This window comes from Apodemus sylvaticus, chromosome 12 (assembly GCF_947179515.1).
Source record: "Apodemus sylvaticus chromosome 12, mApoSyl1.1, whole genome shotgun sequence".
Taxonomy (NCBI): domain Eukaryota; kingdom Metazoa; phylum Chordata; class Mammalia; order Rodentia; family Muridae; genus Apodemus; species Apodemus sylvaticus.
Window position 1 is genome coordinate 76,943,088 of NC_067483.1, and position 25,897 is coordinate 76,968,984.

General features: G+C 39.9%; 1 protein-coding gene across 1 annotated transcript in view; it reads left to right on the forward strand.

The window, feature by feature from the left end:
- The window catches only part of Rgs5 (regulator of G protein signaling 5), a 39,339-nt gene extending 13,925 nt beyond the window's left edge, over positions 1–25,414 (forward strand). The window contains exons 2-5 of the mRNA XM_052200673.1: positions 5,502–5,612; positions 11,322–11,383; positions 20,133–20,299; positions 21,843–25,414. Coding sequence (XP_052056633.1) covers positions 5,502–5,612; positions 11,322–11,383; positions 20,133–20,299; positions 21,843–22,004 — 502 coding nt within the window. The 3' untranslated portion in view covers positions 22,005–25,414. The remainder of the gene's footprint in view (positions 1–5,501; positions 5,613–11,321; positions 11,384–20,132; positions 20,300–21,842) is intronic.
- Positions 25,415–25,897: the final 483 nt, after the last annotated feature.

The following is a 25,897-nucleotide window of genomic DNA, read 5'->3' on the forward strand; positions in this document are numbered from 1 at the left end:
GCCTGAGGTTACTACTACTCCGACCTTTGCATCTTAAAAGGTGTGACTCGTCTGCAGAATCATCTTCCTCTGATTAAACACTCCACCAGGCACTTCCAAATGATTTTATTTCAAAACAAGTTTTCTTTTTCCTTGTATCACAAAAGGATAACGGACCCAAGAAGACACAAATCATTTCTTGTTAATCAGCATTAATGTAATTTAGCCAGGGGGAAATGCCTGGTGTGCAGTTGAAGAAAGCTACGGACCATAGCTGATGCTGTAAACACATCAGAGCGTTCTCCTCTCCAGACAGAGATGATTTTGAAATTAAATTAATGTCAGATATGCTCAAATTTGTCTAGAAACAGGAAACAAATTTGGCCAGTTTGGGCTTATTTGGTTTTCCCATTGATGTGCACGATTCCCAGTCTGTGTGAGGCTCTGACAGGAAGGAAGGCAGTGGAGGGAGAGGCTGTTTTCCAGGAACTCTTGAGAGCTGTGTAGCAACTCTGTGGGTTTGTTTTTTTGGTTTGGGGGGGGGGGGTTGTTTGTTTGCTTGCTTGCTTTGTTTTTGTGAAGATGCTAAATGTTCCGAGTGGCTGGAACCGATCACTGATTATTTTAAATGGTCGCTGATTGATGACAGTGGAGTCAATCTTCTGCATTTATAAATAAATAAGTAGGTCAGTTGGACTTCCTGATGATTTTTCAACATCTTCTTCTTGAGCATGTATACTAGACCAGGAATGGAGACTCAGGAGACTCAGTAACAGTGCTGCCCAAAGCACACTATTTCCCCTCTCCTATATTCCCAAGGCAAAGAAGAAAAGAATACCTGGTGTTCTGATATAGATATCAGCTCTGAGAAGAGGAATACATATGTATGCATGCATGCCTGTATGTATGTGTGCACGCAAACACCATACACATAAGTGTATATATTATAAATATCGTATATCTCATGATGTCTATGGAGCAAAGGATAACTTTCAACTTCTCATTTACCTGCCTTTGCATCCTATGTGGTACGATTACCGGCCCTTGTCACTATGCTGTTTATGTAGTTCTGAAGGTCAAATCCAAGGCACCTTTCACATGAGGTAAACAACCGAGTGAGGTTCATCCCCAGAAGATGAGGGTTTTTTGTTTGTTTGTTTGTTTTTTGTTTTGTTTTTTGTTTTAAAAGGTGATGTTATAAGCAGTACTTTTCTAGATCACACAACACAAAAATGGCCTCTGAACAATTGCTATAGATAAAATATCCTCTGTGTGTGTGTGTGTGGGGGGGGGTATGCCATCTTAGGAAATGAGTGGCCATTTATAAATACTCCTTATGGGAAAATGAAAAATGCATCCAGAAATGGACAGCTAAAGACAATTTGAACCAATCCAAGTTAAAAAAATAGTTGGCCTCCTCTCTCCATGGAAACAGTTGTGAAGAGTTTCAGCTCCTTCTTGCACACATGCCAAATATGTCACAAGCTTGGTGCAGCACGGTGGTTCCTGCCATCCTTCTTCCACTGAGAATAGGAGGACAGGATGGCTTCATTATAATACAGCTTTGTACTTCTACATTCCATTTCACAATCAAGCAGTCCAGCCACATGGCCTTCTCTCTGCCCCAAAGGTCAGTGAGGCTAATGTTAACAGATTTATGAGAAACAAAAAAAGATCTTGCCCAACTGAGTGACAACTGGCCATTCTCCAACTCTACGTCTGCTTCTTGAGAAGCACCCTGGACTCACCTTAGTGGGACATGGGACTGTCTGGTCAGGGTCTGCTCCCTTCTGGAGACCCCAGTGGAAGACTTCAATAGGCTATAGGTGGCTTAAAAGCAAAGGTCAAGGCCTATGGGTATTTGTTTATTTCTTATGAACTACCTGGCACAGCAAACAGAATCAATTTGTAAATTAGCAAGAAATGAATGGATATTTTTAAACTCTGTTGTTACACTTACCCATGGATGCTTGACTATTGCTCTTGCACGAGAAATTATAAACCAGTACCTTCCTGCGTTTTACAAAAGCAAATGGCTCCGATGAAGCAAAAAGAAAAGAGCCAAGAAATACAAATGGAGGAGGAGGGGGAAAAGGGAGGAAGCCTAAATTCTTTTTTTTTTTTCAGGAAATTGTCATTGTTTTATTTTTATTTTTATTTTATTTTATTTTATTATTCAATATATTTTTTATTTACATTTCAAATGATTTCCCCTTTTCTGGCCCCCCACTCCCTGAAAGTTCCATAAGCCCCCTTTGCTCCCCCTGTTCTCCCACCCACCCCTTCCCACTTCCCTGTTCTGGTTTTGTCCTATACTGCTACATTGAGCCTTTCCAGAACAAGGAGCCACTCCTCCGTTCTTCTTGTACCTCATTTGATGTGTGGATTATGTTTTGGGAATTCCAGGTTTCTAGGTTAACATCCACTTATTAGTGAGTGCATACCATGATTGATCTTTTGAGACTGGGTTACCTCACTTAGTATGATGTTCTCCAGCTCCATCCATTTGCCTACGAATTTCATTAATTCATTGTTTCTAATGGCTGAATAGTACTCCATTGTGTATATATACCACATTTTTTGCATCCATTCTTCTGTTGAGGGATACCTGGGTTCTTTCCAGCTTCTGGCTATTATAAATAGGGCTGCTATGAACATAGTGGAGCATGTAAGGACCAACAAAACAATACAAAACCCCTGAACGTGAGAGCTTATCACTAGTCTTTTAGGCAAGTGTTGGTGGATGTAATGTTGTGTCAAGACCAGCACTGATAACAGCTGTCCCATGTGCACAAAGGGAGAGATGTGTGGAGGCCAGGAGGCAAATGACTCTCTTCTTACTGGATAGTGAAGTGTGCCTGGGAGAAGACAGACCTTGTATCTCTGATGGCAGTGCTCTATACTGGCCAGCAGAGGGTAGTCACAAGTGTTGTATACAGTACCCAATTAACTCCCAATAATATCTATCTATCTATCTTTCTATCTATCTATCTATCTATCTATCTATCTATCTATCTATCTATCTATCTATCAGATACTATATATTATCTAATAAACTAATATTTATATATTAGATATGATATCTAATATGTATGTATAAATTATGTATATATGTATATATATGTGCATGTGTATATATATATGTATATATATATATATATATATATATATATATATATATATATATATATATATATTCCAGATAATATAATATGGATAACCTTACATCCAGACTTAGAATGTTTGAAGAAACTTTTACAATTTAAAAATAACCTATGTCATTTTCTGACGCTTTCCCTAGGTCCTTATAGGTGGGAACCATGGGCTAGAGCTGGTTGAAAACAATAATTATGCAATTCAAGCTAGCAATTCAGTCGTCACAGGAGCCTGAGAACTTAACCATTTCACCAGTCCCAACTTCCAAACCAGAAACACTTAACATCGGATAATTTATGCAGCTGGTAGAGAGCAGACTCAAAGGGAAAGCATCTCACTCACCATGTGATATAAGCTGTTCCCTCCCCAACCCTCAACAGATCATTCCCACTTCCCATCACAAGGCTTTGTTTAGCTGGGCTCTGCTTGATGTTAGGAGCTCCAGAGCTGGGCTCACTCACCGGGAAGTTTCTAGAGAAAGCGCAAAAGTAAAAAGAAACAGAAACAAAAGGATAACACAGAGTTAACTATATCTAAGTCATACATCTTAGTTTCTACATCATAGTTTGAACTAATAAAACATTCAATACAGTAATGGGGTATTTGTGGCTTTTGTAAGTTGTAAAACAGGACTTTCTTAACTGTGACTCTAAGATACAAAATTGTTAATGTTGGTTGTGTATGTTACCTCTTTGCTATTTCTATGCATCAAATAGGAAAGAACGTTTACGATATCAAAATCCTGTCTGGTTATAATATGACCCCCCCTCATAGCTCTTTAAGGCTCTGCTTATGATTGGCACTGACTTGGAGACAAATGTTAACAGATTGGTGAGAAATAAAATGGAGATAATTTTAGTTCCCGTTGACAAATAATATTGAATATTTGCTAGGTTGCCAAGCAACTGTGCCAGGCACAGAGATTAAAAGGCATTTCAGACTCAACTCCTACCTTGAAAAGGTTCTTCTATACAGCTTAGAAAACAGGCACAAATCAATAGCTATAATGCAATATGATAAGCCCCATCCTAAAAGCGCATGCTGAGGACCACAGTGACAAAGAACACTCTGGGGTTTCCTAATACACGACTTATCTGTGAGTTACTTTTTGAGATTAGGGTTTTAGGGCTGAAGATGGCTCAACTGGTAAATGTACTTTCAACACAAGTCCCCAAAGCCTTGGTTCCATCCCTAGAAAACACAACAAGCCGGTTGCCGTGGCTCACATCTGTAATCTTGCCACTCCCGTGATGAGATGGGAGGTAAAAACAGGATAATTACATGGAATCTCTCAGAGCATTTAGAGCATCAGGGTAGCAGAAATGATAGACCTTGCCCAAACAAAGTGGTAGGAAAGAATCAACTCCCAAAAGTTGTTCTCTGACCTTCACAGATATGTCATGGCACATGTGAACACACAAATACACACACACACACACACAATTAGATAGATAGATGGATGGATGGATGGAGACAGACAGATGAATAGATAGATGGTGATAAATAGATATATAGATACATGAACAGACAGACAGACAGAAGATTGATGTTTATATAATACCCATGGTCTGTTTAAAGTATAATCATGAAGAAGATTTGCTTCAAAGATTGGTTTTAAAACTGAGTGAAAACCATGTGTCCCACCCTATGATATAAGTCCACCCAGAATTCTGACCACATCTGCTCAGTAAAATGCTAAAGTTAAAGGGCTAGTAAATCTCAGGTCCATCCACTGAAAATGAATCTCCTCTAGAAAGACTGCTGAAAGGCGGCTACTTACAACAGCTATAGAGCAATTAAGCAAAAATACTGAAATGCTATGATTGCAAATGACTTTCAAAGGCATCTAGGTTTACTCTATCATTTTATAGAAAGAGGACAGAGATTTGGCAGAAAAAAATAAAAACAAAATTTCTCAAAGGTAATGCATCTAGTTGGTGGCCAGAGCCAGAGCCCTCAGGAGAATGAGAGACAATGCAGTTAGTAATTGCCCTTGGAGATTCTGGGGACAGGCTTCTCGGGCTTGATCACGTACTCACTGAGCTATATTAATATATTTAAACTTTCTCTCATTCAGTTTCCCCCTCTGCAAAATGGGAACAAGATGATATTACCTGCCATATAGAAATTAGAAAATATGAATAGAACAATGAAGATTGGAATGAGGTTATGGAAATAATCGGTGTCTTCTAAACAATTATTGGAACCCGTGTGTCCTGTTTTCTATCTTTATGTTCTTTTTTGCTGTGATAGAAATGGAAGAAGCAAAAGAGGTGCTTTGTGGTTTTCTTTCTCTGATGCAGAAAGAAATCACTGGGATTTGTGTGCCATGTGTCATTCTTGTCCCCTGACATCCATTCTTTCAGGGCCAAGGAGATCAAGATCAAGTTGGGAATTCTCCTCCAGAAGCCAGACTCTGCTGTTGACCTTGTCATTCCGTATAATGAGAAGCCGGAGAGGCCTGTCAAGGCGCACAAGTGAGTCCTGAATATGGATTCCTCTCATTTTCCCCTCAGATGACAGCTGTTTTTCAAGCGTCTGCTCCTGTCATTTATCGGTAGAGCTACTCCCTTCACTGAAGACCACCTGAGTCCTCAGAGAGTTGCTTCATAAATAGTATATTTTTTAAAACACTTCCATGTCGAGATCATAACATTAAATAGTGACAGAATTAAAAGAAGTAGAGCCTCGCCTCATGTTTGGAAAGATGAACTGTACTTTATAAAATGGCACCAGCCTCTCAGTTATTGACTGTAAGGTCAAGACATCTGATAATTTATTGGCTTGGGTCAAGTAACCCTGATCCAATTAATTATAAGCCCTGAGCGCTCAGCATAAAGTAACAACCAAGGCCTCTTCCTTGGGAGGGGAATGTGAGCAAGTTCACATGGAAAAGCAGACAATTTAGGACTCAATAGTTTCTTCTTGAATATACTAGGTTCCCTTCAAGGTCCAGTGGAAGAGCTGAGCTGCTACTTTTGGGAAGAATGAAGACTTGCCTTCCTGTTCCCACTTACTATACACCAAGCATTGCCTTTCCAACTCATAAAAAAAAAAATCCTATTCCTGATAGTGGTTTTAGAGTCCTCTGTCTCCCAGCTTCAGCTGTGTACATCATACCCACCCACATCCACCAGTGAAGCATAGCAGGAAAGTATGATTCCAAAGAGTCAAGAGGCTATGCCTAAGATCCACCTACTTTAAGTCAGTAACACCACCCATGCCGTCATCACTGTCCGTCATCTTCCATTAACTCCCTTACTGTCTAGACAGATGCACTGAATCCTCTGTTTATAGCACAGCTATCCATAGAAATAGAGGGGAAGCTATTTATTGGACCATCCAAGGTATGCTAACTCCTTCATTCTGCTTTCTAAAAGCTTCAAGATCACAGATGGTGTGGGAAAAGTAGACTACCTTTTTAACTTTCATGTCTCTTTTTAAATCTAATATTTGTAGAAATTGGCCATCCTATCCTTTGTCCAAATGACCTTCAACTTAATATAGTTGATTGGCTGGGGGATACAAAACTGGGTTATTCTGCTTTAAAGTCATTTTCCATCATCCTAAGTGGATATTTCCATTTTCTTCCTTTTATTACTTCAAAGTGTTCACAAACCGGAAGTGAGGCATAATTGAATTTTCTACCTTTAAAAAGGAGAAGCTAATTCAATGTGGAGCAGCAGGCTACCAGGACTAGGGGAGAGCAAGAATCACATCATAGCCAGCAGGTCAAAAGGTCTATTTTGAAGCAAACAATGTGGTAATCATTGATCCTTTGGGATTAACATTTTCAGATCTCACTATTTCCTATCTTGATTGTCTGCTCTCGAACACCACCCAGGCACTTGAACCACTGGGCACTTGGGGAATCAAGAGAGAAATTGTTGGAGAAATTTCAACAATTTGAAATTTTTGAAATTTATTGGCTTATTTGCTCCTCTTGTCTTTCCTTCCTTCCCTTTCTTCTATCAGAAATATTATTTGTTTCTGGGAAAGACAACACTCCCCCCACCCCACCCCTGATCTCAAGGGGATGCTTCTCCATGACAGCTGTTTTCAACAGTGAAACTGAAGGTGTGCTCCTTGCAAACACAAGTGCCCTGTTCTACCTCCTTACCTCTTCCCTTTGGGTGGAGTTCTGTGCCTTTAGCCTTCAGGGAACCACCTTGTTCTGCATGACCTTAGGTAAACTCATTTCTTCATTTCCACATTTCTCTGTGTTTTTTTAAACCCGTATCTTCTGAGGAAAAAATAAACCTCTTGATGGAAGGTATGTATTTTTAGCTTCTCTCATCTTCTTTGGCCATTTGCTTTGAAGAAGTACTTTCTATTTTTTAATATATTTTACATTCTCATCTGATTAAAAACTTGAGCCCCTGGGGGGAAAATAGAAATAAGCTGTCTTACTTTCTTATATCCAGTTCCAGCTTCTCGTATCATTTTGGTATTCCAAAATTGGCCTTGGCCAATTAGGAGAAGACAAGTATTAGTGTTCCATGCTGGAAAACAAAGTCCCTCCCTCATCTTTTTGACCCTTACCCCATTCTCTTTGCTTCCATTGGCTTGCCTGCAGACTTTCTCCTCCAATAGGTCTACATCCTTGATGAAGGTATTGTTTCCAAGGCTGTCTGTCTGACTTATATGGCCTGTTTTGTCATAGATCCCTATTTATCAGAACTCTCTTTTTTAACTCATGGTTTAAGAAGTGTTTTCTCTCTCTCCATGTCCTACTCTGCCTATCCCCTGCATTCTCAGAGGCTCTGCTGTAGATCCTCAGGGTGAATAATAGCAAATATGTAAGCCACATGCATTGAGTTTGTAATAACATTATGGTTTGTAATACACACTGAATTACAAAATGTCAGGGGCAGATACTCGTTCAGTAAGTTTTTTTTTTTTTTTAATTCTAAATGTCCCTCCTTGACATCTGCTACTGACTACATTGATCTCATTGTGTTTGCCATTCTAAAGCCCAAGAGTGGCCTCCACAAGTAACCAGTCAGAACCCTGGCTGGTGACTAGTCACAGAAAGTCATCCTGTGTGTTCCTGCAGCTGGTTAACTGCAGAGTGAGTCTTGAAAGGAAATGTGTAAAATTTCATGGACATAAAGAAGTGACCTTTCAAAAGTCTGCAGGAGTGTCACTATCTGTGGGGCAAGGACTCAATCAATGGGCATGCACTTGATTGTGCTCTGTAGGACAGGAAGGAAGAATAAAGCAGGCTCTCCTAAATTACATCAATGAACTCAAGGTTTGATTTTCTTGTCAAAAGCAAGTACATAGGAAAACATGATCAAGGATAATTAAGCATTGTACAAGACACTGTATATGACCAACCAAACTAAAACCACAAGGAAACTAAACCTTCAAACCCCAGCCATTGGTGCCATTCTTCTACAGTGCTACAGATAATATTGACTAGTATTGGTAGCGGGGTAGCAATGGCTGGTTTGTTCATTCAGATCTAAGTATTGAGTTAGCTGTGGCTTTCAACAAGTCTAACTCTGGGTAAACTAAGGGCAGATTTTATTTGCCGTTTAACTTGACACCTGTTTACTAAAAGATGTTCTATAGAGTATACTTGGCTCATGACCCCTCAGGTCCATAAGCACGGACTGGGTCCTCATCCATTTGACAACAGTGAAGCATAAACTATAGTTTGGTACAGAGGAAAAATCTTGCCATATTTTGATGACCATAACTGAACATACATCTTTGGTCTTTGCAACCAACCTCATTCATTACTTTAGACTTGATGCTGGGTCCATACGAAAGAATGGAAAAAGTTCTCCAGGAATAACACACAGTCCCTGCAGGGGTTATGTGCACTGTTACCATATGAAAGATTCTTCAAGTGAAGGGCATTTAACAATGGAAAAAGCTCCTGTTTCCAAACTAATGTGGTCACTTCCTCAATCAGGGGACATTTGCACTGGGCATTATAAAACACATGGTTAATGACTCCTAAAAATGTTTATCTTGTCTTCTACCTGGGCTACCTTCCTCCCCATCCCTAACACCCACACAGGGAGAGGAGACTCTGCTTGCCCTTTTAGGTCAGCAGTGGCCTTGCGGACCAAGATGCTCATTGGCTATTTAGATCTGCATCTATCTTGTTTCCAAAGAAGTCACACTTAATGAGGGCTGGCCAATTCTGAGAATCAGGACAGGATGAACCTGTTTCCTCCTAGACTGGTAATCAGAACACGGGGCTACATGCCGTGGGGGGATGTGTCCTGTTCAACTACGCCCTTAAATCAATTTGGACTAATTTCACCCCCAAGCAGACTCGGCACATGTCCCTTTCAGGAATTTAATCTTGGCCGTGATGTGCCGCTGATATTGACCATTACTGGGTTTTGTAATGAGACCTTTTGGGACAAATTGCATCTGGTGACATGTTTAAGTCAGGGACACCTGCTCATGGCATTGTTTATTCCTGTGTGCCTTTATACTTGCCAAAGAACAAGGGCAGAAAAAGGGTATTTCATTTTATGAAAAGATGTATACAATCAGGAGGCTTGGGGCATGAATCAGGCCTACCCTGAGAAGTCAGTTTCTTATCGTTCCATTGTAGAACATGCTCTCGATCCTGAGAACTTGAAAGTATTCTGCTTTGTGTAAAGTATTCAACCCACTATGAACAGGTGCATACAGAATAATATACATGTAGCAAAAGTGCTTGGTATCAAGTAACACTGAGTGGCCAAAGGGAGTTACCATCCATATGAAAACATGTCATTTTGTGGTTATCAGTGAAGTGAATAAAAAAGACATAGGAACATACTAACAAGCCATATTTATGCCATCCTTCCTCTCTCTGTTTCTTTATAGTAACCAGGGAGAGGGAGAAGAGGGAAGACCGATACCACTGTGAGAAATTCATATGTTTTTGATCTGAGATTTATGTGTCTGGCTAGGAAAACAGAACCCATCTAAGTTTATTTCAGAAGATTTATTTCCCCCGTTTTTTGTTTAGTTTGGCTTTCAAAGGGAGAAGACATAAATTTGAAAAAAAATCAAATCAAATCAAATCAGGACGTAACTGATACATATCCTACAAACAGTTTAGGAGGTGGCCACAACACTTGAGTTAGAAGACCATCTTAGACTCCTTACAGAGATGCAACGAGAATGCATATGCCTGAAAAATAAAGTACAGACTGAAAATTGTCTGTTATATCAGTTGCTTCTCTCAATGATTTAAATGTGCAAAGATATGATTTCATAAGAACTGGAAACAAGAATCTTTCTGAGTTGTCTGGAACAGTTACTAAACAACCTAAGACCTCGGGAAAAACACTTCATCATTTTTGTCTCATAATAAATGTCTTGCCAATCTGATTTAATTGCATAGTAAAGACCAAATGCGGTGATTCAAGGATTCAGGCACTGTGAATGCAGGAAGGTACATCCTCGTGCTGGTGAGAGGAGAGAATCAATGGTCGTGACAAAGTACAGCTGTGGGGGCTCCTGTGGATGCAAACATTAAAGGAAAATAGTCTATTATTATTATTATTATTATTATTATATCTTGGCTATTAACCTTCTTTGAAGTCAACATTTATGTTCAACATTCTGACTTAAGAGACACTAAGGACTTTTCTTTTGAGAAAAAAATAAGCTTCCAAAAAGTATCATTCTATCTTAACTAGGAAGGAAAAATAAATAAATACATGTACATACTTCCAGTATGGGGTAAAATCAAGCTGATTGACTGCTATTATCCTTAGTGAGATAACTGTGGCATTGGAGTCTCCACCAAATACCATTTGTTGATTATGTCGGTGACTAATGTGGGACATTGTGAAATATAGAACATTAGTTTACCCTCTGTGAGGGGGCAATTAGATTTCATTAAGCTATATTCGAAATAAAGATAATCTTCAGATTCACTCATATAGAATATATAAGACTATTGGACACAGCCTTAGGACAAATGGATTCAACTTGTCAAAGAAACCTGTCTAGTCAGACTGTTCAGAAGGCAATAAAAATTCATGCAGATATCAGGCAGCAAAGCAGCTAATCAGACCTAATCATGAGGAAACAATCCATCTGACCCCATCCTGAGGACCAATCACCAGATGTGTCACCTAAGAATACCAAAGTCAAGTCATTGTCATGTATGAGTAACTTCCTTCTTACACTGTCCCCCTTCTTTGTCTTTATCCTTGGTTTAGGCCCTCGCTGGAGGAGGTCCTGCAGTGGCGCCAATCCCTGGACAAGCTTCTCCAGAGCAGCTGTAAGTTCACATGGTTCTCAGTCGGGTCAGACTAGGGACAGACACAAAACATCTTTGCTCTGCTCAAGTTCTTCTCCAGTTTGTGCTCTCAACAAGTGGCGAGCAGCTTGGAAGTACAATTGTGCAGTTGGCTAAAAGGGGAAGAATGTGAGGACGGATGAATATTTGAGTCTATGCTCATGCCTGTCCTTGTTTGTTTGTATAAGTCTCATCACGTGCCTTTCTGACTGAGACAGGGTATCATGCAGTCCAGGCTGGCCCTCATACTCACAATGTATCTGAGGATGGCTTTGAATTCCTGATTTTCCTGCCTCCCTCTCTCAACCACCTTTCCTGCTTTGCCTCATAGGTGGAGAAAGACCTAGATTTCATGTTGAAGATGTCTTTGAACAAGCCATAGGCTTCTTAGCTCAACCTGCTATCAACTGCTCTTTTGTCCTTAGAAGATTGCTCTCTCCACCCCTTGGCTGACCCTCTCCATACTCTGCTTCCTCTTTTTTAGCCTTCATTTGAGATACAACAGGATGCACACTCTTTTCAAACTGGAATTAGTACAGCAAGTATTACTTTCCTTTTCTCTACTGCACAGTCCTCACCGGTCCCTATGGCTTATAGGACCAACTTCAAATGGCTAATGTTCAAGACTTAATGACAATAACTACATGACTGGTCTCTAGGAACATTGAACCATTCTCTGTTTATGTGAGACCCCTGTGTAAACTCTCTGATAGACATACCTTGTTCTCAGTTATTTATCTGCAGACTTTCTCTTTTTAGAAGAGCTAACCCAAATGTCAGATGCCTTGTCTTCCATGGCCATTAAGGAAGAATCAATCAGTCTAAAAAGTCCCAATGTCATTTGTCAGCACATCTTTCATGGTGTTTAGTCCTAGCTATCTGTGTTCTGTTGTTTTCCCTCTGGGTCATGCTATGAATTCATTCACAGCCCAGATTTTGTCTTTTTCTCCTGGGCAAAATAAAGTACATGGACCATAAATATCTGTTGGCTGAGTCACTCTAAATTTGTGACCAACTTACAATGTCCTACTTATTTCTTTATCTCCACAACAAGCATGGAATATTAAATATGAAATGTTATTAGATAATTAAAACAATAAGGATTTAAAGAGTGCTTCTTATTGGAGCCACCATGAGTACATAGGGAAGAATAAATGACATTGACTGCCTGGTGGATTATATGTAAATATTTTAAAACAAAGTCTTATTTATTTTTATTTTATATGTGAGTTTTGCCTATACATACTTATGTGTACATCATTTATGCCTGGCTCTGGAGGAGTCCAGAAGAGGGTGTCAGATGCCCTGGAATTGGAGTTATAGAAGGATATGAACTGCCTTGTATTTGCTGGAAACCAAACTCGGGTCTTCTACAAGAGTAACCAGGGCTTTTAACTACTGAGCCATCTCTAGACCTTACATCGGTATTTTTCCAGTTTGTTTATGATGGAGTAGACATCATAAACATTGCTTATCTGCTTATAAGCAATAAACCCCATCTCTAATCTTTGGAGCAGAGACCCAAAGCCTCTAATTTGAGACATTTGAATCACATTCATTTTTGATTCTCTATTTGGTCTGTTTAGCCTTATGCTAAAGAGAGTACCATGCCCTGACACATACAAGGTATTCAATGCATATTTTTTATATGAGTGAGCAATTTAATTGAGTTTGCTTCTTCAGACCTAGAAATCTCATGATTATAGAACAGCTATGCAGAACAAGGATATTTGTGTTCATTTATTGATTTATTATCTTATTTCAGTAATTTTGGGGACAATAGCATTTTGGAATAGTATGTTGATAAGTTATGAATGTCAAGTGGCCTACATAAGAGTATTCACTGCTGTTATAAAGAAATTTAAGAGTTATCAGAACTATATTTTCAGAATTCTTAAGGGGGAGGGTAAATGTCTAATGTGTTTGTATGTAATTCTTTTCACTCACACTAAGGTTTAAGGTATGTGTATGAAAGACCCAACAGAAATGATAGAACTGTGGCTTGTAAGGAGGGTGAAGCTGTAAGACTGTCAGTTACCACTGTCTGTCTGTCTCTTCTCTATTATATTTCTATTACTGTCTCTCCGCTCTGATTCTCACTGAGACACTTCTTCCTCTATGACTCTCTTACTGTTCTGTCTCTGCTCTTTTTATCTGCATTCATTTCTAGGTTGGAAACATAGGGAGCACTGGTATGCCCCAAAAATTCTCCAGCATCTAGACACATCAGCATCACCAGCCTGGAGAAGCAGAGTGTGACATGTTACCTGCCTGTCAGCTATTATGCATCCTGGATAAATGTCAATCAAGCTATGACTAAGTCAATATCTCTTAAGAAGTATCCCATTTTGGATCTGTTGAAACTAATAATCTCTAATCAGAAATATCTAATAGCTGTGATTGATACAAAGCAAGTAAGAAAGGCAGGTGTATTTAAAAGGTGTACTATTCCAAGCACAATTATTCTTTTCTGCGTGCTTGACTTGAGAAAGTTAAGCCATCTAAAGTTGAGCATGATGGCTCATACTTTGTAATTCAAGTGCTTAAGAGGTGGAGACAAAATAATTACTGTGAGTGTAAGGCTAGCATGGGCCATATGGTGAGTTCTGGACCCATCTGAACTAAAGAGTAACATGACCAAAAAACAAAAACAAAACAAAACAAAACAAAACGACAGTAGCCCTCCTCCCAATTCCTGGAGGCGGAGGAGTAGCATTTTTCTAATTCACAAGGAACATTTGTAATTCCTTGTGTTAGCATAGGCATTGCCTCTCAGAGTTGATATAGTTACAAAAGCATCTATTAAATCGAATTTTCTTTAGTGGAAATAAACCCTATATAAGCTGCTGTTCAATCTTTTCTCACTCACAAAGATCTGCCTAATCAAAATAATTTTTTTAATTATGTTATTTATTAGTAATGCATGCAGTGTGTGTGTGTGTGTGTGTGTGTGTGTGTGTGTGTGTGTGTGAGATCAGAGGGTAACTTTCAGGAGTTGGTTCTCTTTTCACTGAGGGTTCTAGAACAGAACAGAACTTGGGACATCAGGTTTGCACAGCAAATGCCTTTATCACCTCAGCCATTTTACTGACCCTAAAGATGACTTTCAATTATTTGGGGGTCTTTGACTTTATTCTTAAAATACATCACATTCTTATGAGTTTTGCCTTCAGTTCTGAAACAGGAGTCGTCTGTTTTTGTTTGCTAGGTCTTTAGGGCACATAGCAAGAATGACGATCTTTAAAACCAAAAATAGACTGCACATGGAGGCTTGCATAATTCCATCCTAGCATCACCAGGAATATAGATTCTCCCACATGAGCACTTTTAAGAGCAAACAGGGACAAAGCTCAGTCTGTGGCAGCACAGTCTTTATTTGGGTTCTCTTTTCCCAAGAGCTGTCAAAGGTCAGAGCATTTCCTCAGACACCCCGTGGACTGCACTGTGTCTCAAGGCACAGAGCAACAGGCTCCAAGCTCATCCTTCGGTTCCCATCACCATAGTTGGCTTTGGCTCACTTCCTTCAAGTTCCAGGGGTTTTTTTTGGGGGGGGGGGAGGGTTTTTTTTTTTTTTTTCCGAGACAGGGTTTCTCTGTATAGCCCTGGCTGTCCTGGAACTCACTCTGTAGACCAGGCTGACCTCGAACTCAGAAATCTACCTGCCTTTGCCTCCCAAGTGCTGGGATTAAAGGTGTGCACCATCCCCCCCCCACAGAGTTCCAGTTTTCTTTCTTCTGTGTCTTGGGTCCACATTCTCATTATCTCACTGATGGGCAGCCATGACTTTCATCTATGATAGTGATCATAAAATGTGTGATAGAAAAGAAGTATTCTTCATTCATATATTTTATATGTTATTCTAAGCAATTTACATATATTGGTCTATTTAGATATTGCAGTAATCTTGTACTTAGGTGCAACAAGCACCTCTATTTTTCACAAAAAGAATCCATTATTCAGAGAGAAGGGTAGCTTGCCTATGGTATAAAATACAATAGTAACAAAACTGAGGTATTTGCTTTTCTTTAAAATCCTTGTTCTTCTGGATGTGGCGTTGCATGCCTTTAATCCCAGTTCTTAGGAGGCAGAGGCAGGCAGATCTCTGAGTTCAAGGCCAGCCTTGTTTAGAGAGAGATTTTTCAGGACAGTCAGAGCTACACAGAGAGGCCCTGTCTTTAAAAAAAAAAAAATTCTTTGGTCCTGGAGTTGGAGGGATTTCCTAGTCCACTGAGATCCACTATAAGCAATAGGTACATATATTTGAGGAAGGATGTAGTGAAGAGAAGGAGAGATCAAATAGTTAAAATCCTCATGGAAAAGATGGCTGAACAAGCAGGTAGTCTTGGAGGGAAAGGGGGAGAAAGTGCTGTCTTTCTCCATTGACAAAAACCCTCAGGAGGGAGTAGGTGGCAGAAGAGGAAAGATGTCACAGATGAGATAGCATGTGTGTTTGGCTTGTAATTATGACAGATAATCATTTTTAATTTGTTGTAAATAATGATGAAATCCAGCGTGTACTGGACTTCATGAAGATTACAGGTGGCCCCATAAAAGAGCCACGTGTGTAGATTGTTTAGTCTTCACCATAGCCCTGTCATGTAGGTTTCGTTACTACTTTTCTTTGTAAAGGAAAGCCACAGAGGCTCCAACAGGCTAAATAACTTGTCTATGTTATTTCATAATAAGGTGTGCCGGGAATCACCACTGACCAATCTTGGGTCTAAAGCCGGAGCTGAGCTTTGAACCAGTAAGCCATGTCATGGTTCTTATAAAGTACCAATGCCATTTCTCTCTCCTCCCCACCCCGTCTCCAATGAGGCATTTGCACTAATCTTATTTTCAATATTTTATGACAATCTGACTTGGATTCTTGGATTTATTTAATGCTCCTTTTATCTTCCAAGTGCTTTTACAGATGCTTCCCTCCAGCCATCCCCACTCTTCATACAAGGATGTTACTCTGATTTGCCTAATGTCGAAAACCACTATCACTCATTAGGGTCAGCTCAGAGATTACAATGTATGGATACCATGTGACATATGGGTTCTATACACACAGAATGCTTACGGCGGTCAGTCATCAGATGAGCTTCATCAGAATTCTGTGTAGCGGTGGTCCCTGGGTGTGCTGAGAGATATTTTGAGGCTCTGTGCTGGCTTATAGAGGTCCCCTAATGCTTTCTTGGGGTTATGTGCTGGAGTTCTGTGGTATGAAGTCCTCAGGTAAAAGCAGTGGATTACAAAAGATATGTGTATCTTGTAGAATATAACAAACCATACATGCAGAGGTGATATGAATTCAACAGTAAAAATCTCTGAGAAAAGGTGCGATAGAAAACCAGAGTCTATGAAGTAGAGAGTTGACTGGAAGTGACTGTGTAGGACTCTCCTAAGAGAGGTCCCCCCCCCCCCCCCTAGAGACCGCTTAGGAGCCAGACTAAGAAAGAGTAGCTTTAAATAGCTCCCAGACCAGTAGGACATAAAACTATTTATGTGGTTTGGTTTAAAGTGCATACATTGACAAAAAGCCTTGAAATTGTACTGTGGAATTCACCAGAGTGATAGAACCAGTATTCAGGACATGGGTCTCTGCAATGGAGAGCTGGTTCATAAGTTCAATTCCTGCTGTGAGTGAATATGCTCAGGTCACTGAGGAATCTAGACAAGTGTCCTCAGGTCTGAAATACCAGTGTTTGGAAGGACTGATCTTGATCTCAAAATTTTGCAGAGAGAGGAGTATGTGACTCAGAGTGTCTTATAATAGGTGGGCTGAGGGGCTGAGGGACTGAGGAGCTATGCGGCTGAGGGGCTGTGAGGCTGTGAGGCTGAGAGACTGTGGAGCGGAGGGGCTCTGGGTCTCTGGGTGTTTGGGACTAAGAGTTTGCCACAGGCATATTCTATGGAATTATTTTTTCCTCTGAAGTCTGAGTTCTGGTTAAATGGATGCATATTATAAGACCTTATTTCCTGGTACAACTAAAAAGTTTAAAAAGACGAGAGTTTTTTTCATTTCACTAAAGAGCATCCAACACATTTGTTCAAAAAAACAGTGAAATATCCAGGACAAGGATAAAGGTGGGTCTCATTTCTTTCAGTGTATATGTGAACCAGTTATCATTAAATAATGTCAAGTAATACAGAAGAAACTATGGTGGGGATAGTAAGAAGAAAGATGTCTGATTTTATCAAAGGATTTCAAAGTAATCCAAGTAGCCAGCCAGGTTCCTAGAGAAAACTGCTTTTCAAGCAAGCTCATGTTCCTAGATATTTCTACTATTGATCCACAATAGTGTCCTAGAAGTGCAGAGGAAAGATTAAATTGCTTGGGTCCAGGAATCAATACTGAACCTAATCCCAGTTAATTTCCAACCTGGACATTCTCTTTCTTAAGAATTGAGTGTGGCCGTTGGAAATAACATGAACAGCACAGGAGGAATAAAAATGTATCAGGAAGATAGCTCAGTGGTTAAGTGTTACCTGGTAATGTAAGTAAAAGGAACAGAGGTCTGAATCTGCAGTGTCCATGTAACGACCAAGTGGGAGTGCTGACCCATCTGTAATTCCACACCCCTCAGGTGGAGACAGGAAAACTCCAGAACAAGCTAGCCAAGGAGACTAACCTTACCAGCAAGCTCTGGGTCTGACTGAGAGTTCATATCACAAAGAATAAGGTGGACGAGCAATGAAGATTCCAGACGTCAACCTTGGATCTCACATGTCAACACATGTGCGTTAGGATCCAAGAACAGCATGTATACCCACACACATGATCACACACATATACACGTGCACACATACCACACACATACGTATTAAAAATAGATCTATGTCTTTGGCTTCATCATCACATATATTTTGTGCAATTCATAAAATAGTCAATGGCCAATAAATAAAAATTCACAGTCTATAGACAAGATGGCAACAAGTCTTCAAGAAAAAGAGAAATTAATTAAAAATGAGTTAAAAATTAATTTAGAAAATGAATATGATACCTAAAAAGAAATAATGAATGGTAGACAAGTCCAGATGAGACAAATAAGGGGTTTCTGTTCCCTGAAGTTGATGGCAGTCATTTCTGTCTTCTGTCTCAGGAGGCAAGTGGCACACCAGGCCATGCTGCTAGGATTGTGACATTAGCATAGGCTGTGGAAATTGTAATGTTTGTAATGTTTCCTCCCTTTTAGAAACCTCCAATTTCCTTTGTAATAGCGTGAGTCTTTTCTTACAGACACAGATGTTAGGATTTGGTTTGAGCAGTTTTATGAATATGTGTGAATACACATACACACACACACACATACACACATACACACATATATACACACACATGCACATTCTTTAATAAGAGTAGGAAAACAGCATTTTTCTTTTTCATCTCCAATACCTTATTAAATCCTTTTTATGAACTCTCTCCATTTATCATTTGGAAGGTTCTAGAAGCTTGAGAAAGAAAGAGGAAAGGATACAGCCCAGGAATTATCATAGGTACACATATAGCATCTATGTCTGTATAGGACTCACAGTTGTTATATTACATTCTCTATATTCTAAACACAGACATAAAATTAGCTAATGGACATAATAACTCTGTGTATGTGACAGCTTCACCTGGTCCCTTCGGTCAGACATCAGTTTGAATATTCCTATTTCATCTATTCTACCTTCCTTCCTAACTGAAGTTAGGCTGCTGCTCTGACTCCATTTGTGCTTTTCAAAGGTTTCTCTTCACTGCACAGATGTAAAGATGTGCAATGGGTCTTGTCTTTTATTATTATTTTTCTTTTCTACTTCCCTTGGAATCTCTAAACTTTGCTAGGGAACCAAGCTTATTTCATTTAACATAGTGACTTACTCAAAATTCAACTGTTAAAAAGAAATGAGATAATAGTTTCTGGTAGTCATTACAAATATTATTTATTTTGACAAACAAGTCTTGATTATATTCTCTGGGACTAGGAGCATAGCTTTTTGGTAGAGTGCTTGTGTAGCATACATGAAGCTCTCAATTCAATTTTCATCACTAAAAAGAAGTTTTCTTTGGAATTGGCATGAGTCCTGAGTGTTGTCAGTACTGATGTGAGTCCTCAGAGTTCTACACATTTGTCACCTGAATGTACACTACATTCCCTTGTGTAATAGAAGTGAGGTAAAGCCTGATCTCTAGGGTCAGAGTGAAGGATGGGCAGAGCTGTTCTCTATCGTCTCTGATTCTGTCCCAGCCTGTGTGCATCTGAACAAAGGGATAAGGCGGATGAGAATGAACTAAAATCTGTGCACTGGACAGCATTAGGGAGCCTTTCCCCATCATCCCTAGCATCTTTGTTTGAGCCTTCTGTTTTTCTCTCAGTTCAAGTGCAGGAGAGAGTACACAGTTCCTAATGGACATTTCATGTTCCAAGAAACAGAATCACACATCTCTTGAAAAATATCTGAGGATAATAGACAAATGTGTGAGACTGAAGACGTAGATAGCCTTGTTCTGAGTCCTGGCTCTGAACTTACTGGTTGGGCATTTGGGAACAGTCCCTTAACTTCTGTGACCTCATTTACAAAATAGGTCACTTCCAGCATCTGTTCTTTGGGTATGTACTGAGAATTAAATGAATTTCCATTTGTAAAATTTTTACATCAATGGTGGAATGTATTGGAAGTAAGATTGGGCTACTAAATAGATTTAGCTTCATTGTCAAATCAATTAGTGAAATTTCCCTATTCACTTTTTATCTGCTAGATGGATTTGCCAGCTTCAAAAGTTTCCTGAAGTCTGAATTCAGTGAGGAAAATCTTGAGTTCTGGGCTGCCTGTGAGAATTACAAGAAGATCAAGTCCCCCATCAAAATGGCGGAGAAGGCCAAGCAAATTTATGAAGAATTCATCCAGACAGAGGCCCCTAAAGAGGTTGGTGCTGGTGGGCAGGTGGCATCTGAGTGCAGCTGTTTAAGAGTCAGACCATCACATTCCCAGGTACAGCTTCATGAGCTGCAGGCACGACATTTGGACCGAAAGGCTACTTGTACTTGTGATTAGAGTGCATGGTAAGCACCTACAGAATGCAAAGGCAGTGTGATAGGGTCAGGTGCCTGTTTTAAATGATGTATAGCCAATAGCATTAGAGTCTCAGTTCAGTACCATGCAACCAACCTTAAACAGGAAGAAGGCCAATATAAGATTTGGGATAAAACAAGGGGCTTGGTTTCTTCCCTTCAAAAAGTAAGAATGACTGCAACTGTTTGTAAAATTGCGAGAATTAGACAGTAGATATGAAAAGACACATGAATGTTTGAACTAATTGATGCCAGTGAGTCCCCTGGTGCTAGCCTTTGACATTTGTCCTTTGTTGAGGCAACAGGACTCCCATTCATGAAAATCAAAATAATCCACATTAACAGAGCAAAAGGTATTTAAAGCCAGAATACCTAACTAACTGACTGCTAAAGATCAGGTATGTTCAGGTTTCAAGAAAGCTTTGGGGAAGTTTGTCTGCCCTCATCTTTGCTGTCAATGAAACCGAACTGAAAAACTTGTTGAAAAATTTCAGAATGGCCATACCCAGAGCAGTCCATCTGATCAGGACCTGCTATCCTACACTGTTCTCTTGAATCCACTGTGGACACTAGATTTTCATCAAGGTTTGGAGTCGAGCACATAGGTGATTGAGTGAGCCATTTGCTTAGTCAATGATCTATTATAGATGATGTGTAAGGGAAAAGGTTCCTACCATCTCTCTTCTTTTTCATATATGTTACATCTTATAGACACAACATCAGATATTCATTCCTTTGGTTATGTTGTATCCCTAACTGGCCCTCTTAAGAGACGGGTGTGGGTGTAGGGTATAAAGCACTTGCTAGTATGCAGAAAGTCCTGGGTTCACTCCCTGGCCTGGATTTACCACTCAGTAGATAAAGTGCTGACTCACGGCTGTATTTGTCATGGCATCAGAACTATTGTTTCCTCCTTTGTTGTCAGGAAACAACAGTTCTAAAGCTCTGAAAAAGGTCATGGGTCCCTGGCCACAAATTATTTGTTCTCTGTCACTGTCATCAAAAACAGGAAAGTTAATTTCGATAGAAACATGAAATCTAGCATTGATTCATCTGCATTCAACTCCATTGCTCCAGATTTGAAAACACATAACAGAGAGATGATCTCAAGCCACTTGACCTTGTATATACATTCTTAGGTTGCTAAAGGATGGAATAGCATATTCATAGATTGGGGACTGGCAGAGGACACCTGGTAGGCATCCAATACTGGTTGGATCTGAATCTGAATCACACGTTCACGCCAGTATCAGTTCTTCTGAAAGAGCAGTGGTATTTTTTACCTCGCATGGCAAGCCTCCTATCTCGTGTCTTGGTAGTAAGAACTCTGCTCCTCTGGTACCCTCATCGAATCTGCAGCCTGAGCTGACTCGGTGACTCTGTTTCCTGGCCCACAGGTGAACATTGACCACTTCACTAAAGACATCACCATGAAGAACCTGGTGGAGCCTTCCCCTCACAGCTTTGACCTGGCCCAGAAAAGGATCTATGCCCTGATGGAGAAGGATTCTCTGCCCCGCTTTGTGCGCTCTGAGTTTTATAAGGAGTTAATCAAGTAGTCATCTGGTCAGGCTTCAGAAAGTCTCCCTGTGAGTTGAGTTACATCTGTAGCAACACAGCATCCCCCAGGCACGTTGCGCATTTCTCTATAACAGCTTTGCTCCAAGATACACAAACATAGGCGAACCACAGGCTGAACTAACTGCTAACTCGCTCGTTGATTTAGTTATATGGATCTGTTGTCTAAGGACCTTCATTTTCTCTTATTCTTTCTGATTACTTGGTAATAAAGGTTTACCAAGTTACTGTCAAATCTAAGTCACAAAAATATCCTGCTTAACATAAAGCTGTCTGTGCACAGAATAGGTGATAGATTGCTCTTTAAACTAGGTTGAAAAGAAAACCAGTGCAAGGAGCCCCTGTTGGAGATTTGACTGGTCTTGTTTACTGTTTTAATTCTTATTTTCTATTGACTTCAGAATTTGATTAGTAAAAAGCAGCAAGCTTGTTATAAGGCAGCCACCATTGGGTTTTTAAACAAATATATTATTTAACAACAGTGACCTCTACTTTCTGAAGTATCACTGTGTTAGCTGGACATTCTCATTGAGAAACACAATGAATACATTGTGCTTCTAAACAGAATTCATTTCAATTCTGCCCTTATGTTTCCAAATCATGAGGGGAAAAGTCAGTCTTTGACTCTCTGGAACAATTAGAAATGCTAAGTACCCCAAAATCTTTTTGAGCTGTTTCTTAAACAATGGAAAAATAATTTAAAGTTGAAATATTTTATTCACATTAGCTCGAGTATCCAAATGTCTGAAATACCCAAGGAATGAACAAGCTGTTACACACTCACCCAGTTGGCTCCTGTTAGGAGACCTCAATTGATGATGCTTACAAACTGACTGTGTGACTGGCTAGTCTTGTCAGCAGAAGGGGAGGAGAGAAGGAAGAGCGCCTCAAGGGCAGTGCTGTGAGGCCACAAAAATGCAGGAAGGCATGCGTCTGCAGTCAAATGGCTGCCTTATATATCCAGACATTTATTATATCTCTCTATACTTTTAAATTTAAAGCAATATATACACATATATATTCTTCTAACATATAAGACAGTCAGTGGGAGATAAGTAGTTTAGCTCCAAAGGAGAAGGCAAATGTATTAAAATTGGACTAGAAACGTTTTGGAGGGAAAAAAGCAAACAAACAACAAACCTCTATGTTAGTCGGAGTTTCTATGGTAACAAGAAGAAAATACATTCTTTTAAATCCTTGAAATTAGAAAAAGTGGGATGACCTTTCCAGGAAAAGAATATGTAGTGCTTGTTTAGCATTCCTTCCCCCTCCTTCCCCTGCTCGCCAGTTTCCCTTGAATAAATTGCCTGAGAAAGTATGAAGCTTACTTAGTGTGTGAGCCCAGGGCTGCTTGTGTCTCCCTCTTCCAGGAGAACATGGCTAGGCTGAAAGTGGGTCTGGGATGTAGGAAAGGGTTGGGTCTAAATTGTGGTCAATGGACAGGAGTACTTGCTTCTTGTTCTTGAAGGAGGCCTGTGATTCACCTAGGAACTGGCCCATAATCTGGGCTTCTGTCTGAGCCTGATATAGTTCTGGGTTGAGGGTCAGATTAATCTTTAAATCAAATCAGCAGATACAGAGCCCATCAGGCTCAGGAGCCTAGGTCCCATGTGTGTCTGCTAGAGCAGGGTTGTTCATGTAAACAGACACACAGACACACACACTCACACATACACACGCACACTCACACACACTCTCTCCTATATAGAGGACACCTTTCAAAAGGTAGAACCAAATGTATGGAAATACTTTACTCTCTTTGCTTATATTCCAGATACCACCATACTTTATTGTATACATTGAACTTTTAGCCCATTTTCATTTCAAATACATGAGGTGAGTTAATGAAAAAGTTTTTCCTTTATCCCATTTAATAACATAGATGTCACTTGACTGATGCCTCCTCTAAAATCCATTTCAATAAGAAGGATTTAATTATTTCTTGAAGAGCAGTAGGCATCCACTAACAAATCAATTGATAAGCTAAAAAGCACTCCCTTCTAGGGATTTACTAAATTATGCCATCATACAAGAGATGGCTTGAGAATTGTTTAAGCGGCGGGTAAATTTGCACGAATGACTTTCACTCCTGAAACTGGATCCTCCAGCTGGCAGTTCCTTCACTTCCTGGGGATTTAGCAGATTTGGAAGATAATTGGACACAAGGAGAGAGGCAATAAAGCAGAAAGTGGGAAGAGCAAAGAAGTCAGTGCTCAGCCTAGGAAAATTAGCCCACTGGCTAGAAAACACAGAGGAACAGCCCAGCATAAAGGATAAACTAACCGCATCTCGTTGTCATCCTGGGTGACAGAAGGCGTTTCAGGGCTCACCATGAGGCAAGCCAAGGAAGTCCATCTTAAGATCCTACAGGAAATTAACTATAAGAAAAGGCAACTGTGGAGGGCTTCTTTTCCATCAGACTTGTGGGTGCCGGAAAGTAGAGAGTGGAGGGTTCAGTTTGGAGCATCCAAGCATCCAAACCCCAGGGCTAGCGAACTCTAGGCGGGTTTGGGCTGTAAGTCTTGGTGTGTTGACTCTCCAGAGTTGAGTCTCCACTCCACCTGCCTTCCAGCATCCATTTAACATTCTCAGCACAGCCAACAATTTCAAAGCTACTTCCGGTGTTAAATACATGTCCCATTATATAGTCCTGTGGCTAATGAAAGCAATTGTTAAGCAAAGGAAAAGCTTTCTGTAGCCTCAATAAGTCATCCTGGAACTGAAAAGTGTCTGCTTTCCCCGCTGAGGAGACATCCGGGACTCTAAATGGAAGCTTATTGCAGAGAATGATGAAGACAGCATACGGTCGGGAGCTTTGGAGGTTTAGCCTCAATTCACTGTTTAACAATAATCATTTGTATCAAGTAGAGAAGTTATGTAGTCATTTTTTCTCATATGCAGTTTAATATGTTCCCTCATTTGATACGCCTTCTTCCCTCCTCCTTCACTTGCCCTCCCCTTCTCCCTCTGTGAAATACCATGGGTCACAGTATTTAGGTAATATAATAGTGAATATGTTTAAGAGCACATAAGTTCCTACCTAGCAAGAGGTACAGGCAAAGGCATAGACAAAATAAAGAGAAATGCTGAGAAATAAGTCACAGGAGGCGAGGAATCTGGGTAATGTTTGCCAAACATTCCAGAACATGAAGTCATTGCGATGTGAAGAAACTATAGTTCTGGTTTGTTTTTAATTCTATAACTTGGGCGGTTATTCTTTTGGGGGGTAGAATGGAATGGGGTAAGGGGTTTATTAAGTCCTGTGCCAGCACTTCTCTCATAAGTTTTAAATTTGTGGACCAATAGTGTTTGTTTCCTGATTAATGTATCCCATACTTTGTGTAGTATGTAACTCACTCTTACTGATAATAAAACAAATATCAGCCTATAATGGAAATCACATTCTATGTTAAATATGTAGCTATGTAATGGTCTCATGAATTCTTCTTGACTTCCAAATGTTCTTTCAGGAAGCACTTTTTCCTAGAAAAGGATCATCTCCCTCAAACACACCCCCACCACACACACAGAGTGTTCACAACATGTGAAGCTTTGGTCTGTGGAAGGGTTTCCCACCAACAAGATTCAATTCCAACAGGGGCTGCTAAACAAGACTCAGAAGGTATTGATCAAATCAGTTAGTGACCAGGGGTAACAGTAGGAGGCAATCACCCACTGGCCCAACTGCTGACACAAAAATAGGTCAAGTAGTGGATTAGTATAATTTGAACTCTGTGATATTCAATGTACATAATAATTCTTTTCTTTCCTCATATTGGCCCCAAAAGCATAAATCTCAGTGCTGTGAGCAATTCAAATTTCACGATTTTAAACTTGATGCTAAGATCATTTAGATGAGGTGTAAAGGTCACAG